The sequence below is a fragment of the Monodelphis domestica genome, chromosome 7 (genome assembly GCF_027887165.1).
Source record: "Monodelphis domestica isolate mMonDom1 chromosome 7, mMonDom1.pri, whole genome shotgun sequence".
In the NCBI taxonomy this organism is placed as follows: domain Eukaryota; kingdom Metazoa; phylum Chordata; class Mammalia; order Didelphimorphia; family Didelphidae; genus Monodelphis; species Monodelphis domestica.
In genome coordinates, this window is record NC_077233.1 from 194297576 (window position 1) to 194315723 (window position 18148).

Genomic DNA, 18148 nt, shown 5'->3' on the forward strand with positions numbered 1-18148 from the left:
GGAATCCTCCTGCTGGACTCAACTTAAAAGGTACACCCCTCCAAAGCCAGAATTTGAGAACGCTCGGGTTTAAGGGGAAGGAAGAAGGAAGGTCCCAGGACCCCTCCCCCACCTAGAGAGCCTCCATCTGCAGCTGGAACCTTTGGACAGTGGGGGTTAAGTGACTTGCCCAGGGTCACACAGCTGGGAAGTGGCTGAGGCTAGATTTGAACCGAGGACCTCCCATCTCTAGGCCTAGCTCCTCATCTACTGAGCTACCCAGCTGCCCCCAAGAAGGGGTTTTCTAAACACCAGGAATAGCCAAGTGGCTTTAGAATGGCCACCCAGTGCCCGTGTTCCCCAGTATGGCAGCTAGCTGATGGACCTCATTGCCTAAGAGATAATACCTCGTGCCCACTCTGCCTCATCCTGGGGAAGGGATTGGTGGTGGAGGAAGAAGCCCATTGGTAGCTTCAGTCTGAGATCAAGCTGAGCTTTAAAACCAAGAAGTTTGTTTTGGGGGCCAAAAAGGGGTACAGATTAATTTTAACTTTCCACAGTCTCCAGGCGGACACGCCATCCACGGAGACTCGTTTAGGGCTGTGGACTTGGGGCTGTAATACCCCTCCGGAGCAGAGCTGGCTGTTAATACTGATAAGGGCAGGAGAGAGAAGGCCAAGCTCTCCCTGGGTCCTTTTTCTTCTTTCAGAGATGAATGTTCTCAACAAGCCGGGTCTGAGTTCGAGTTCCGTACTTGTGCTCTCCTGGTCTTTCCCTTCCCCACACACCCAGATAGGCATCCTTGTGTTTGAGTCCTTGGTATGTAAAGTGCCTGTTCTCTTGCTCATTTTGTCTTTTGGGGCAGAACCAGCAGTTCTCACCCGCGGCGCTGCTTTTTTCTCCTCAGACAGCAGACACACCAATTCTGGCTGCTGCCATTTTTTGCTTGGACGACGGCCAACAGCCTCCTCATTGGCCTCTGGATTCCAGCCTCTTTCTTCACTGCTCATCCCCTACACAACTGTTGAACTAAAATGCCTCCGATACACCGTAGCGGCGCCGTTCCCCTACTCAAAGCTCTTCGGCTCTTATTTAAAGCACTTCACAGTCTAGCTCCCACCTGCTTTTCCAGACCCCCGTCTTAGAATCAGTACCGGGCATTGGTTCTAAGGCAGAAGAGCAGTAAGGGCTGGGCAAGGGGGGTTCAGTGACTCGCCCAGGGTCTCGCAGCTGCCTCCTCTATCATTTCTCCATCATCATTCCCATCAAACGTGTATGCTGAACTCTCATCTCCCAACTTTGTCCCCTTGCACGGGCTGTCCTCTTCCCCGCTGCCTGAGAACTCCTGGAGTCATTGATAGCACAGCTCGGGATCGCCTCCTCCTCAGGGCTTTTGCCTTTCTCTATAGCTTATATTTCCTACCTCTTGAAATTACTTTTTATGTGCTTAGCTTGGCATATGTTGTGCCCCCCCCAGGGCGATGTAAATTACTTGAGGATGGAGACTTCCCATTTTTTTCTTTCTATACCAAAAATCTAACACAATGCCTTGCATTTTTTTTTTTGATGAGGCAAGGATCGAGGAAAGGCTAAATTTTGTAATTTAATCTGGTTAGTGAACACTCAGGGAGGAAATTCCCTCTACCCATTAAACCAGTAACCACTTTTAATTGAGAGTCCTGAGGTAGCTCGGTGGTGCAGCGGACCCTATGCTGGGCCTGGAGTTAGAAAGATTTATGTACCCAGGCTCACATCTGGTCTCAGATGTTCCTGGCTGTGTGACCTTGAGCAAGTCACTTCACCTTGTTTGCCTCAGTTTCCTCATCCGTGAAATGAACTGGGAGAAGGAAATAGCAACCCACTCCAGTATCTTCACCAAAAACAAACTTGAAAAGGGGTCACAAAGAGTCATGTATGCCTGAACAACACCAAAATGTATCATCTTAGAGGGTGGCTGGAGCCACTAGGAAGTTGTCCCCTGCCCAGGGTGGCAGCCAGTATGTGTCCGAGGCAGGGCTGCCAGCCAACTTGCTCTTCATAACCAGCTTCCTGTTTACAGTGCTATGGCGCCTCACATACCCCACACTGTAAGTGACTGATAGAGGTTTGTAGAGGGCAGAGAAGGGAAGAAGCATTTATACTTAATGAAGCACTATTGAATAAGTATTTAAGTGGCACACTGGTCTTTAATAACTGTTTATTGATTCATTGATTACTCCCTGCAGGCAGTATGCTAAATTCTTTACATGTATTATCTCATTCCATCCTCACAACAACTCTGGGCAGGAGGTGTTATCATCACCCCATTTGACAGATGAGGAAACTGAGGCACATGGCAGTTAAGTGACTTGCCCAGCTAGAAAGTATGGAAGGCTAGATTTGAACTCAGATCTTTCTGATTCCAGGCTCCATTGAGCCATCTAGCTAGATTCATGTCTGCTGGACAATTCTACTTTTCTTCTCTATGTGAAAGAACAGGGATGTTCTCATGGTATCTTCCACTTTAAAATCCAAATCAAATCGAACTTTTCATCCATCCTTTAGGCACATTTTTTTCTGCTTCTCCTTAGGGCTCCCCTTTCCCATCTCTTCCCTTTCTTCCCTCTTCCACGCCCAATGAAGGATGTGGATCTTCCTGTGCACCAAAGTTCTCCTTACCCCAGGGGCAAAGCCTGTTGTTCCTGGGCTTTCTCTGTGGGAAAATGAGGCTCCTGATGCAGTAGGGGCTGAAGATTGGCTTTCCTGACATCCCACGAGGAACCAGTATTTGCAGCTATTGAGCATTTGGCCCCTTGGGGAGAAAACTTCCAAGCACTGACAGATGCTGCTAAAAATTGTTGGCAGGAAAGATGATCCTTGTCAACTTCCTGTGTGCTTCCTGTCCAAAGATCAGACGTTTAAAGGGTGACATATCCTAGCAGAGGAGGGAGTTATTTGAGCCTGCAGGGAAATCCAGGGGGTAATTAATGATGATTTATTTCCATTATTCAAATGGACAGATTCTTTCTGAACTTGAAAAGGAATAAAAAGCCAAGAGAAAGATGAGGATGTTTCTATGATGTTCAGCAAACTCAGACAAAAAGGGTCCGCTCAGCTTGTCCTTAGCCTTTTGCAAAACAGATTTTCACATAATGTGGTACTTTCAGGTGCTTTGTTTTTTTGTTAAGTCGTTTTTCAGATGTGTCCAATTCTTCATAGGCTGATTTGGGGTTTTCTTTGCAAAGATTTGCCATTTCCTTGTCCAGCTCATTTTACAGATGATAAAATTGGGGCAAACAGGATTAAGTGACTTGCCTAAGGTCACACAGCTAGGAAGTGCCTGAGGTCAGATCTTAACTGAGGAAGATTTTCTTGACTTGCAGGTCCAGCATTCTATCCAACTGTGCCCCATAGATGCCCCCATTTTCAAGTATTGCTTTTTGAATAATAATGCCATGCAAAGTTCTGGCAACCTTAGTCTGAATTCAATCTTCTCAAGCAAATAGCTTAGTGCTGTAGGATAGTTTGGGGGATATGCAAATTAGAAACTTCTGAAAGACTTAAAATTTTTCTGCTGGCTGTATTAATGAGCTTGCTATTTGATACCAGATATTTCCCTCAATTTTTCTATTTTTAAAGAATCTTACATACAAAAAATAGCAATAAACATGTATCTTTTCATAAAGAGTACTGTATATAAAATAGTGAGTCTATTATATATAAATTGCTTACTTTTTATTTACATAGCAAATTTAACTGAGTCATGTACAAATAATGCCTTACCTTGGTCCTCTTGTGAACATCCTTCTCCTTTCTTTGTCAGATTTTTAAAATATTTCATTGATACTCTTTTTTAAGTCTCTAATTACTACTCCCTTGCATCTCCCTACTCCAATAGCACTTCCTTTATAATTCAAAGTCATGCAAAGAAAATTGACAGTGATTTTTTTTTCCTGAAAAGTGTTTCTCATCTGGCACCTGCAGTCTATTGCCCTTCTGCCAAGAGCTGTGAAACATGTTTCCTTAGTCTTTTGAAGTTATGACAAACCTTTCATTCATCATATGGCCATTCATTTGTGTTGCGGTCACTGTAGAAATTGTTCTCCTGGTTCTGTTCATTTCACTTTGTGTATCTGTTAATATAATTCTTCCCAGGTTTCTCTGAATCTGCCTCAAACATTTCTTTAACACATTTAAAATTTGTAAAAATGTTTTCCAGATTATATGTCAATACAATTTTCAACAATCCTTTTCTGACATTTTTCTGTTCATATTCTCTTCTTCCCTTCTCCCCAAGATGGAAGGTAATATGATATAGGTTGTACCTATTATTATACAATATATATTTCCATGGTCACCATGGTGTGAAAGAAGACATATATCACTTTTACTTGGGAAAAATTCCTAGAGGAAATTTTAATTTATTTAAAAATATTTTAATTTAAATATTTTTCCATGGTTACATGATTCATGTTCTTTACCTCCCAGAGCTGACAAGCAATTCCACTGGGTTGTACATTATTATCACTCAATTCCTAATTCCATATTATTCATTTTTTTACTAATCTTTTAAAAACCAAAACCCCTCATCCAATACCCATATAAACAAGTGGTAAATCAAATGTTTTCCTTCTGTTTCTACTCCCACAGTTCTTTCTCTCAATGTGGATAGCATTTTTTCCTGGAGGAAATGTTAAAGAATAATAGTATGCTTCGATCTGCATTCAGTTTCCATTAGTTCCTTCTAAGGTGGATGGCCTTTTTTGTCATGAGTCTCTTGGAGCTTTCCTAGATCCCTGCATGCCAATAGTAGTTAATTTATTCACAGCTGATCACTGAAAATTGTTGTTGTTACTGTGTATAATGTCCTCCTGGTTCATCACTTTGCAGCACTTCATTTGAGTCTTTCCAAGTGTTTTTGTGATTTGTTTGTCATCTTTAACCTATTTTCTACTTGGAGTTCTCAACTTGTTAAAAGTCCTTAACATTAAGGCTTTGCTTGGCTTGTTCCTCAAAGTGTCAATTCTATTTTTTTTAATTTTTTTTAAAAATTTAAACCCTTACCTTCCGTCTTGGAGTCAATACTGTGTATTGGTTCCAAAGCAGAAGAGTGGTAAGGGCTAGGCAATGGGGGTCAAGTGACTTGCTCAGGGTCACACAGCTGGGAAGTGTCTGAGGTCATATTTGAACCCAGGACCTCCTGTCTCAAGGCCTGACTCTCAATCCACTGAGCTACCCAGCTGCCCCCTCAAAGTGTCAATTCTTGCCAGCACAACTGCCTGATACTTAATAAATGCTTGTTGTCTGACTTATGAACATTCTCCAAATGTGGCATGTTCTTACATCTATTCACCTATGAAATGGCATTTGTGACCTGGCTTTGACATAGAGGCTTAGCTAGACTGTAAGAAAAGGTTTTCCAAAGTCATCAGAAGCCCACAGGATTCATTTGTGTCAGTTAAGGACATTTTTATTCTTTCTCTTTTTCTTTCTCCATGCCATATGAAGTATTTCTGACATTGATGAACCCGGTACTGGTTAGGAATGCTGGCTCTAAAATAGGGAGGATCTGTGAATCTTTAAGATACTGGGTTAATTCAATAATATTCTTTTGTAAAACCCAACCAAATACCCATAACATATTCAAATACAAACACATATTCATATAAATAGATACATATACACTTCATTATCTCAAAGGATTCTTTGGAATCATTATTAGTATTACTTCCCTTCATAAGATTGAACCAGTCATGCCTTTTCATCCTATGCCATTGTTGTAATTAAAATTAATCTTAGAGACATATTAATTATAATAAAAAGAGAGAGAAAGAAAAGAGTCTACCTAGAAGGTCTCCAAGTTGTGCTGTGCCTCTTTGACCCTAGGTTCCCGTTGCAGCATTTTTTCAAGATCACTTAGGTAGCCGTGGAAAAATCATAAGGTCAAAATAAAGAATAGGATTGCTCAGCCAAAAGAAAGGAGAGCTAGTCCCATAAGGGAAAAAAAAAAGAGCTCACAATTGTCCTGCTAGCTTTTTAAACCTAGTTTAATCCCTCCTACTCAGAGTTTCTAAGTGGCCAGGATTTTACTTCAGTCCTCATCTTAGCAGGTCTATGACATACATTGACTTCCACTGGCCAGGAATTGCACTGCCACAAAATGCATGACTCAGTGGTGATTGTTTATGAGGTGAGTCTGGAATTGGGGTCCTCTGGATTTTTAATTCACATCCCATAAGGACCTCCATGTAGTATCTGTCCAATGTGCTAGAAGCCTTTGCCATGGTACCCAGGGTAGGACTCCTTAAAGTCCTGTATGTGATGGTAACCCCGGGGAGTTCTTAAAGGCTGTGTTAATGAGGTATAAACTTTTTTGGATTCCACCATACTAGAAAGGCTTTCAGTGCTATTCCAAGGACAGACTACGGTCTGTTGTTCAAGGACCAACCTAGCAAAGAAGTCAGGCTCGTTCTAAGTTGGCTGAACACAAAGTGATGAAATATTTTTGACTGTGGCAACCCATGATTTACAGACAGATATGCAGAACCCACTGGCTTCTAATCTGCGGCTGTGATAAATAAGAAAGAGGCAAACACATGATTAGTAATTTCCTTATGGCAGGAAGCTGAAGAAGAAAGTGGTTTCTGGTCACAGACCAGTGCTAAATAAAAATTGTACTCTCTCAGTAAAACAGAAAATGTAAAACTGATGTGGTTACAAATTCTGAGTTGGAGGTTTGGTGCTCTCTTCTGAACTGAGTGGATAAACTCCTGTTTTGTGAGGAGTTAGTACAGGAAAAGATAAGCCTGGAATAATTACTACAGGGGCTAGTTTGCTTGACATTTTTTGCTTCTGCCTAAATCATCAAATGAGAGAAGACAGCAATGTAAGGTAGAAAGATCACTGAAGGGACAGCTAGGTAGCACAATTGACAGAGTGCAAGACCTGGAGTCAGGAGGTCCTAGATTCAAATTTGACATTTTTCTAGTTGTATGATCCTGGGCAAGTTGCTTAACCTCAAATGCCTAAACCTCATCATTCTTCTGTCTTAGCAATGATGCACTTCTAAGACAGAAGGTAAGGTTGTTGTTGTTTTAGAGTATTGACTTTGGAGTCAGAGGACCTGGGTTCAAATCCCACCTCATTTATCAATGTGACTATTAAGTCACAACCTCTCTAGACTTCACTTTCTTCCTCTGTAAAATGAGGAGGCTGAACAAAGTCTCTAAAGTTCTTTCAAGTGGTTACGTCTATAATCCTACATCGGTTGATTGACCACACTCATTTTGGGAAAGGCACCATAACTGCATGGGTGTGTACTGTAACACTCCCTATGGAAATTACTTTTATGTATTCCCTATGGGAATTACTTTTATGAAGAATGGACTAATTGATGGAGGCATATTCAGCAGCAATAAGTGACAGACTCAGAAATAGTGTTCTTATAAAATCCAAGAAACCGTTAATATTTAAAAGGAAAAGACTGCACATTTTTAAATCAAGAAAGAAGATGCCTTGGTTCTTTCAAACATTGTTTCCAAAGCTTGAATTCATTACTCTGTTCCTCTGGTATTATTTTCTCCAAGCAAAGAAAGCATCACTAAAGGCTATGGATGTCCTCAGACCATCAAAGGTTGTTAAGCAGAAGCCAACGCCTGTTTACAAATTTCAGAACTAGAGATCAGAGTATAGCAATATGTCTTTATAGTCAACACATCTTTGGTTTCACAAAGTTCCTCCTGTATCACTCTACCTGTGGATTCTAGGACCTAGGTTATAACAATTTACTTTTTAAAAAACATTTACCTTCTCTCTTAGATTCAATGAAAGCCAGGACTAGAGAGGAGAGGTCCTGGGTTCACATCTGGCCTCAGACACATCCTAGCTGTGGGACCCTGGGCAAGTCACTTAACTGCAGTTACCTAAACATTACCACTCTTCTGCCATGGAACCAATACTTCAGGTTGATTCATTTTTTTCTTTAAACCCTTACCTTCCATTGTAGAATCAATACTGGGTATTGGTTCCAAGGCAGAAAGGTGGTAAGGGCTGAGCAATGGGGGTTAAGTGACTTACCCAGGGTCACCCAGCTATAAAGTGTCTGAGGCCAGATTTGAACCCAGGATCACCCGACTTAAGACCTGGCACTCTATCCATTGAGACACCTAACTTGCCTCTAGCTTATATCACTTTAGCTTAAGAATGCCCACTGGCCTTAAATACAGGAGACTTGAGATCTACTCCCAAGCCAGACTAATTGGGTAAGCTATGGTAAATTTCATTCTTCTTTGGCCTCAATTTCCTCATAAAGAGTTGGACTAGATGGCCTACATTCGAATGTATGATCTTCCGGTTCTTTGATCTCTCAGAAAAGCCACCTTCATCTGACATGGGCTGAAAATCCTAGTTTCTCCATCCTACTCTACTGCTGACCTCTCTTTGTGAACTTATTAAATCTCCTGATACAAATTCTTTCATAGACTTGCCTCGATAAATCTAAGACATACCAACAGGGGATAATCAAATTTGTTTATGCGGCTTAGATCCCAAGTGAAAAAGAACTCCAAGTGCCTGGTATTAAAGCAAACAAGAAATAAATCAAGTTATATGAGCCAAAGGTTATGTATACCGGATAACACTTAAACAGATACCCCACCCCCAACCCCCTTCCCTTTCTTTATTCCCACCCGTTCTCCCCATATAACAAACTGTTTGGGGACAGATATATTTTTGTGTGGATTTACAATAGCCGCTGCCTGCTTTCTTTAGAGATGAGGTAAATAAATTCTCAGGACCCTGGGCCATCTGAAAGCTGTGACCCTTCATCGGCTTGCCTGGAGAAAAAAACATCTTATGACCTCACAGCTTTTACAAATAAGCACACAGCATGTCATTTTAATTTATTGTGACGTTTTAGACCTGGGGAGACTGGGGCTTGAATCACTCCTGGAGCTGAATTTAGCTATAAACCCAAAGCTAGCTATTCCGTCCTGGGGGAGAAAAATGCCATAAGACTGAATGACTCCAGGAGTTCCAACGAGACCTCCCTTTCACAGTTCAGCTGAAAAGATAGCCTTCCTGCCCCCAAAGTCTCTGGCATGGAAGGGTGGCTGGCTGAGGCCTGACTTGAAGCCTTTTCCTTCTCTTTCTTTTTTTTTAAACCCATACCTTCCATTTAAGAATCCATATTGTGTATTGGTTCCAAGGCAGAAGAGCAGAAAAGGGATAGGCAATAGGGGTTGTGACTTGCCCAGGGTCACCCACCGAGCCACCCAGATGCCCCTTGAAGCCTTTTTCTAAATGACCATATTATAGGAAATAATAACAACTATAGCAATATAGGAAATCATAATTTCCTAGGCTGCTCCATGTAAAAATCACCCCCCTTGGGTTTGCAAGATAGTATTTCAGATTATAATCCAGCTCTTAGAAAAATGATTTCCTGACACATCTCTCTGCCCCAACAAAGCTTAATGAAAAGCAATGTTTCAAGCAAACTTCTCGTGGAGATCTCTCTAGGGTGGTCAACACAAACACCTGACCTTTAAAGTTCACAACTCTCTCCTGTGCTCTCCTAGACCCTCGGGTTCCCCTCTGGCTCTTCCCTCCGGAAAGGATGATTTCATTTCTCTCCAGGACTCCAGCATGGCTTGACAGGTGCCAGGTGCCATTTGAAAAGAGCAAAGAGGAAGTCACAGCTCTGCCCGGCCTCGCTCCTTCACCCTCTGCGTATCACACCATCAGAGCAGTAAAAATTAGAAATCGAGGGTGGGGCTATTTTTGGACATGACAATAACCAACTCGATAGGTTTCCCCTTGGAGATTACCTGACTGAAGAGCTGTTCAGTTAATAAAGTCTTAAATTTCAAAACTGTGACACACAAGCTGCGCCACGCCGCTGAAGGTACCAGCGCCCTCGGAAGGCGCCTTCTCCACATCAGTAACCTGGGCCGGCGAAGCGCTCACTCTCGCGGCCTCACTCAATACATCCATCAGCTTTTATGGCCCCTGCCATAACTCAGCAGTGTTGGGAGAGGACAGCAATCAAAAGCCAAGCAGAGGCAGAGGAAAAGAGCATAATGAAATTTTATTTTGAAAATATGGCAAGAGTCTAAGGCACTTCAAACATTTAAATACATATAGGCCTAAAGTGAGTGTGACATGATATAAAGGGTTCCATAAATATGCAGAACTAAACTATAGGCCTCCAGAGATGAATATATTCCCAATCCCTCTAACATAATTCAAAATTTAAACATTAGCTATGAATAGGGATGTGCAATTATTAATAAAAATATGGTAATATTACACATAATTCTTCATGTGTTTAGTTACTAGAGAATATAAAAGTTGAAAATACTGTGTGAATTAATTTCATATAGTTATCTTTTATATAAAAAGTTATATAATACATCCAATAAACATAACCAACTGTAGACATTTTTCTGTAGTGTGTTTTAGGCTTCAGAGAATTCCACCTTTTCCTAATTCAGAAGAAACCCACCAGCTTAGACCCAAGGAGCTTAGACAACCAAAGCCATTCCAACTTTTTTAGCTTAAAATTATAAAGACGAAAAGAGGGGAAAAAAATCAAAATCATTCTGGAATGGAATTTAAGAGAAGAATTATTGCTAACAGATTCCACATTTAGTAAATATAAATATCTTTCAAGAAAGATACCTCACACACACACACATGAACCGAGCAGAAGACAAAAGGGATATCACTGAGACTGTGACGCTATTGGAGTGTCACAGGGCTGGGGCAGGGGCTGAAGGGAAGGAGGTAAAAGCAGCCTGCTCAGGTGAGTTTACAATTCCTGAAAACTGTACATAACGGAACATGGAGACTCGACAGCAACAGAACAGATTGATGGTGGGTCCTACGTAGGTGGAAAAATAGTCAGAAGATAATGGCACTACCTGCATCAATTAGCAAGGTGCCTGCCTATTGCTTTTTTAAGTTTGAATGTTTTCTGCCTTTCACACTGGGCTTCTGCTCCTTGTTTGCTGGTGAGTTCAGGCACAAGACATTTACATTCAGTTTCTGTCACCATAAAAAAACAGTAACAGTTAGCAGCGTAATGGTGGCATGAAGACACAGGAATATTTGCCCATCACTAATCAAACGACCCTCTGTGGGTAGGCCCAGGTGACGTCTTCCTTCCAAGCCTAGGTGTGCCCTAGAAAACAGGAAGGAGGGGGGAAAGGGAAGAGGGGTGTTATTAAGAGTAACTTCAGCCAGTTAAACAAAAAACTCTGGTTTCTGCTCTCTCTGTCTTTCTCTCCATCCCCTTTATAGGAAGTATCTGAGGCAGATTTGAACCCAGGTCCTCCCAACTCCAGGCCCCACACATATTCTTTTTCTTTTTCTTCTTTTCTTCCTTAATTTCTGTTTCTTTCTTCATTTCTCTCTTTCCCTTCCTTCATTTTTCTTTCTTTCTCTTCCTGTTTCTCTTTCTTTTCCTTCCTTCCTTTCTTTTTCTCTTGCCCTTCTTCCTTCATTCCTTTCTTCCTTCCCTTCTCTCTTTTCCCCTTCTTTTTTCCCTTAATTTCTTTTTTCTTTCTTCCTTAATTTCTTTCTTTTCCTTCATTTCTTTCTTCTTTCATTCCTCTTTCTCTTTCCCTTCCTTCAATTCCTCCTCCTTTTTCTTCCTTCAACTCATTCAGCTGCCCCCAGGACCTTATAGTTTTGATGATTACTGCTACAAAGTACAGTTTAAAATCTCTTACTGCTAAACCTCCTTTCTTTACATTTTTGCTATTCTTTATCTTTTGTTCTTCCAAATGAATTTTATTATTATTTTTTCTAGCTCAATAAGATGACACATTTGCTTTTGAACAAATATGTCTGACATTAAGCAAATGACTCTTAATAGGCCTGAGAACAATGCTGGCCAGGCTCAGGAGAGCTTTGTCTAGGACTCTAAAAGCAGCAGACATTCTAAAGCCATTTCCTGTCTCCCACCTCCACTTAAAAAGATGATTCCTCCCAAGACAAAGGCTCAGTTAGCCTGGATACCACCTGTTTTAAGCCTCATGTTTCTGGTTAGCACGAGCATGAGCTGAAGCCCAAACTAGCCTTAGCCATGAAGTAGAAGGGAAGAGAGGACAGATATATTACGATCTGGGTGATTTTGGACAATAGTTATAAAGAAGATGACAAAGACTTTTTGGTCCTAGAACAGCGCACTCACTATCTCAGAGAGGGTAAGGAGGGGTTAAGGACTTCTGCACTAGACACAAAGCAGCTGTTCCAGGTCTCCTGTGGATTGTGGAAGGAAAATTCAAGCTTTGCCAAGAACATCAGAATAGCTAGACCTCCAGGTCCCCCACCAACTAAAGGGAATCATCCTGTGAAATTTCAGTTTATTGCCACATCTTTGGTATTCAATACTGACCGGTGACTGGGGTTTGGAGAAGTTGACATGGGCATAAAGAAGAACAGCTATGTCTTTGTGTCCTGCTTCCAAGGCAATAGAGAGTGCGGTGCTTCCATCCTTGAAGAAAATGGAGAAAACCACGTCAAAAGACTCAAAGTTTTAAGATCCTTCATCGAAGCGAAGGGCTATATGGGGATGGAGTAAATAACCAGCCAAACTCTGGCACTGAAAATGTGACTTGTCCATAGTGGAACTTCTTCTCTTTCCTCCTAACCCAACTTTCTTCCAGACATCCCTGTTTTCATCAAGAGTATTATAATCTTCCTTGATGACCAAATTCATTAGAAGACAAAATGGTAGACCTTCGAGGCCTCTTCCTCTTCGAGCAGAAGTCTAGATTTATTTGTGCAGGGTCGCAGAGCTATTATGTTGTATGAAATAAGATTTGAATTCAGGTGTTACCTGACTTCAAGTTCACTGAGTTAACAAGTTCAGAAACCCAGTTTTCTTTGATTCTTCCTGTCTCCTCCCTTTACCATCCCCACCTCTGCAAATTCAATTATTTGTCATATCTTATTTTTGCTTTTGTTTCATTTTGTATTTTGAAATCTGTACCTTTTGTCTTGGAATCAATATTAAGTATCAGTTCCAAAACAGAAGGACAGTAAAGGTCAGGCAACTGAGATTAAATGACTTTAGGGTCACACAGATAACAAATGTCAGAGGCCAGATCCGTACAACCTAGCTGTACCCCACTTCCCCACCTAACCCCTTTTAAACCCTTGCTTTCTGTCTTAGAATCGATACTAAATATTGGTCCCAAGGCAGAAGAGCAGTAAGGACTAGGGGCATATCTTGTTGATTCTAACTCCTCAACATCTCTCGCATCTACCCTTTTCAAATGGCCACCATCCTTGTTCAAGCCTCCATCACTGGTCAACTCCCCCTCTGCCTCCACATCCTTTTAATCTCTTAATCTTATTCCACACAATGATCAAAATATAACTTTACTAAAGCCTGGGTGCGACCAGGGTACTCTCCTGCTCAGAAGTCTTCGGTGGTTTCTCAATCCTTTTTAGATAAAATATAGACTTCTCAGACTGATATTTAAAAACCTCCATAACTAATTTCCACTCATCTTTCCAGTCTTATCTTACCTTCACAAACTCTAGCAAACTGACTCCTAGATATTCTTCCTAGATATATCAATCCTGATATCTTTCACCTTTTCACCTTTACCCAGACTGTGTCCCATGCCTGCACCATTGTTCCCTGCCTCACCTACCCCTTTCATAAACCTTTCCTCCTCTATAAAGCCTTCCTTGATACTTCCTGTAAATACCCTCCCCAACTTCAAATCACCTTATATTTACTTTTAATCTACATGCTGCATCCTCCCAGGAGCAAGTAAGCTTCCAGAGATCAGGCTTGCTTTTTGACTATGCTATGCTCTCCTTATAACTTCTTACACAAAACTGAACTGAATAAATGTTTGATTTGAAATAATTTATTTTATTAGGCAATGACATCATTACAGATTCTCTTAGGTGTTCACAATGACCAATCCAGAATCTTAAATTCTTTAGCATCTCATAATATCACAATTTATACTAATGAATTAATATGATTTCTGATGGCTTGTGTAAATGAGTTTTTACTGAGACAGAGAAAAGACTGATCACTGATACCAAAAACTTAAGGAACTATTATTTATTTTTTGTCTCATGAAGAAGTGTGCTAATCTCAGAATGGCTTATCTATTTCTATCCTGCTTGATTTTTTTCCTCTCCTTTAAGTAACAGGAATTGAGGACTGATAGAAAAGAACATGCTATCAAGATGCATTTCCATTTTTTTCCCCCACAAGCTCAAAAAAAAAAAGTCTCTTGCTTCCTCAACTGGCCTCTACCTCCAGGTTCTGTTTCAATCGATCTTTCACACAGCTACTGAAATATTCTTACTTATACAAGATCAACTGCCTGTTCAAAAAACTCCAAGAAAAAAATATTAATTCCTTAGCTTGGCATTTAAGGCCTCCAACAGGTTGGCTCCTTGCCCTTTGGTGGTCTTGTTTCCTGCTACTCTTCCATCTTTATCCCACTTTCCACATCACTAATAGAACATCCAGCCTTATATCACATTGATTTGTCACATCCCACATTAGCATTATTAAAATTCCAAAGGACTTTAGGGCATGAACAATTATCAACTCTCCTCTCTCTTATCTCTCACATATTGATGTCTCGGCCATTCTACTCCCACCACAGCTTCTGTGGTAGTTCTCTTCTATCTATTCTCCTGGTTCCCACCGTCTTACAGGTACACATCACGGCCCACCCAGACCACTAAAATAACCTCCTCACTGTTCCCTGCCCTCCAATCCATTTTCACACTGTTGTCAGACTCCTCTTCATTACTCAAAGACCTGGTCAAGTTTCTTTTTCAAAATCCTCGAGCCCTTCATTTTCGAATCCCCAACATAATGCCTTGGGGCAGCTCCGTGGATAGAGCACTGGGTCCTGGAGGCAGGAGGACTCACTTCCTGAGCTCAAATCCAGCTTTAGACACTAGCAGTGTGCCTCTGGACAAGCCCCTTCACCCTGTTTGCCTCAGTTTCCTCATCTGTAAAATGAGCAAAACCACTCCAGGACCGGGGCCAAGGAAAAACTCTAACGAGGTCATGAAGAGTTGGACCTGATTGAAGCGACTGAACAATAACCACAACATAATGCCTTGCACAGAGTAGGGACTTCATAAATGTCTGTTTAAACAGAACACTGATTAGCAGGGACCAGAGCCAGTGGTTTGACTCCTGTTCTGATTCCCCCACCCTGCTCTTTTTGATAGATGAGGATGAGGAGGCAGTTAATTAAAGAGAAGAAACTTGCTCTAAAGACTTCCTGGACAGGCGGTAGGGCGCTATCAGCCTTTTACCACTGTTGGCACAAGCTGCTCTTCCCTGAGAAGCCAGAGGAAACGAATAACAACAGTTTACATCTCCTGTCCTGGAAAAGGAGAGCTGGAGAGGGTAGTTTTTCAGGGCACAGTGAAAGGAATCTGCTGGAGCTCCAGTGGAAATACTATGGCAGCTTACTTTTCTTGCCCTAAAACCCTCCACTGACTTCCTTATCTCGTTGGCTTAGAGCCCAAGTGGTTTGAAGTTTGAGACAGAGGAAGACGGGTTTCTTCCACCTTTTTAATGTGATTTACTAAAAGCCATGCTCTCCACAGATAAGCTTTTTAGGAACAGAGAAACAGGGCACGTTACCTGCCCCTCCGTCCCTTTCTCACTGGACACCCCCACACACACAAAAGTGCTAATTCCCTTACTGACCCTCACCCTTGTCCTAGAATGAGATTTCAGAACTGTTGACTTTTTCTTTCCCAATTGCAAAAAGGCAGGAGGGCAGGACATCTAAAAAATAAATGTAGCATAGACTAAAGTAGGGTAAGAGGCACGGAGAGCAGAAATCTGGACTCAGGATCAGGACAACTTGGGTTCAAGTACCCCCTTTGACACATACCAGCTTTGTGACCATGGCGATTCAACCTCAAATCAAAAAGCCAAGGAAAATAAAGTAAAAATAGTATGTTTTGATCTGTATTCCATCAGAGAATTGACTCCATCAGTTCTTTCTCTGGAGATGGACAGCATTTTTCCTTATGAGTGCTTTGGGGTTGTTTTGGATCATGGTATTGCTGAGATTAGCTAAGGTGCAGCACAAGTGATCCTGCAGTTTCCTGACCAGAAGTCCTCTCTATATTAATAAAATATGACCAGCTCCAAAAAGGGAATGATTGGATGTAATGGACTTTGCTACTAGCAGCAATGCAATGATCCAGGACAATTCTGAGGGACTTATGAGAAAGAACGCTATCCACATCCAGAGGAAGAACTGTGGGAGAGGAAACACAGAAGAAAAACATATGATCAATCACATGGTTCATTGGGGATATGATTTGGGATTTGGGCTTTAAAAGATGACTCTATTGCAAAATGAATAATATGGAAATAGGTATCAAATGATAACATTTGTATAACCTAGTGGAATTGTTGGTTGGCTCTGGGAGTGGGGAGAGAAGAGGGGAGGAAAAAAATGAATTCTGGAAACATGGAAAAATATTCTAAATAAAAAATTTTTTTAGAATAAAAAAAATTTTTAAGGGAAAAAATAGAAAACTGCTCAAGGTGCTTGGATATATGAAAATATTGTTGTTGTTTGGTCATGTCAACTCTTTGTGACATCATATGACCCAACGGGCAATAGCTATTCATGGTATTTTCTTGGCAAGAATACTGTTGCGGTTCGCCATTTCCTTCTTTGGGGATCCTTCTATCAGGTCCCACAGGTTAAGTGACTTACCCAAGCTCACCCAGCTAGGAATTATCTGAGGTTAGATTTCAGCTCAGATTTTCCTGACTGTTGGCCCAGCACTCTTGTCCCCAGAGACACCTAGCTGGCTTCTAGGCTATACAGAAGTTAGACTTGCCCAACGTTACTCAGCTAGGAAGTGTCTGAGGCTGGATTTCATCTCAGATCTCCCTGACTTCTTCTATCCACTATACTAGCCAGCTGTTGGTGTTTGCAAGCCTCTGCAAGATAAGATCGATGAGGGCTGCAAAGACTGTTGTTTTCTTTTATCTCATGCAGGGTTCATCACTGGACTTAATAAATAATTGTTCATGTGCCAAACAAAAAATTCACTGTACTTTGTTCTCTTTTCCTAACTCAGCTCTATCTAAAATACAGAATCAAAAATTTAGAAATAGAAGGGATACGCCGAGGCCAATGAGTCCAAACCCCTCATTTTATTTTATAGATGGAACTCTTACTGGTTCAGGGACACACGCCAGGCCACACAGGGTTAAGTAAGCAAAGATGAGATTTGGGCCTAGAATCTTTGATCCCAAATCAATCCCTCTTTCCGCTAATGCCATGGGGGTTCCCCTAAATATTCTCAGCATCCTTCTCCCATCTCACGCCGTGCCTTTTCCCCTTTCCCTCACTGAGAAGGCTTACATTGTCCTCCAGGGTACCGTTGCATCCGGGCTGGGCCAGCAGGAGCTTGACTATCTCCACGTGCCCATGCTCACTGGCACACATCAGGGCCGTGGAGCCCTCATCATCCTGGATGTTGACATCTGCTCCGCAGGCCAGCAGACCCTTCACCATGTCGATCCTTCCGTGACTGACTGCAAGCATGAGGGCTGTCTGCCCAGCCTTCGGGAAGAAACCAGGACAGAAAGTTAGAAATTCCCTCCAAGGCGGCGGTGGAGAGAGCATCAGGTTCAAGAGAAGGACAGGATCTGAGTGGCAGCGAGGAGGGACACAAGAAAAGGGGCTAACGAAGAAAGTGAGGAGTTTTTGGGAGACCCTTATCGAAGAAAGCGCATCACCGGCAGGTTTTTATCTAGGAGGATTCAAGGGAAGAGGCAGAAGAAGAACAAAGACTCTGATCCCACATTTCAGCGCCTTGTTTCTGGCTGACATGATAAAGAAGAAGAGCTTTTCTGAGTGTAGCAATAACCAGCCAGAGGCCAACATCACTAGAAAGGAAAACTAGGTTGGAGGGACTGGAAACAACTCTTTCCCGGCTCCTAGAATGGACCCACCCCACACGGCGGAGCGATAGTACCGACCTGGCTGGCTTTGGCATTCACATCTCCACAGCCAAAAAGTTCTTCCACCACCCTCATATCTTTCTCCGCTTCCACAGCAGCTAGTGCTGCAAGCATGATGGGGGTGTAGCCGGCTTTGTTCTGATGGTCTACATTGCACACATCTGCAAGGAGAAGAGGAGTCTCTTT

General features: G+C 41.9%; 1 protein-coding gene across 5 annotated transcripts in view; it reads right to left on the reverse strand.

Moving 5' to 3' along the window:
- Positions 1-10026: 10026 nt before the first annotated feature.
- The window catches only part of KANK1 (KN motif and ankyrin repeat domains 1), a 282637-nt gene continuing 274515 nt past the window's right edge, over positions 10027-18148 (reverse strand). For all 5 annotated transcript variants that reach the window (XM_056806226.1, XM_007498584.3, XM_016423970.2 and 2 more), the window contains 4 exons: positions 17981-18123; positions 17361-17561; positions 12359-12457; positions 10027-11140 (listed from right to left, as the gene is read on the reverse strand). In XM_056806226.1, coding sequence (XP_056662204.1) covers positions 11078-11140; positions 12359-12457; positions 17361-17561; positions 17981-18123 — 506 coding nt within the window. In that variant the 3' untranslated portion in view covers positions 10027-11077. The remainder of the gene's footprint in view (positions 11141-12358; positions 12458-17360; positions 17562-17980; positions 18124-18148) is intronic.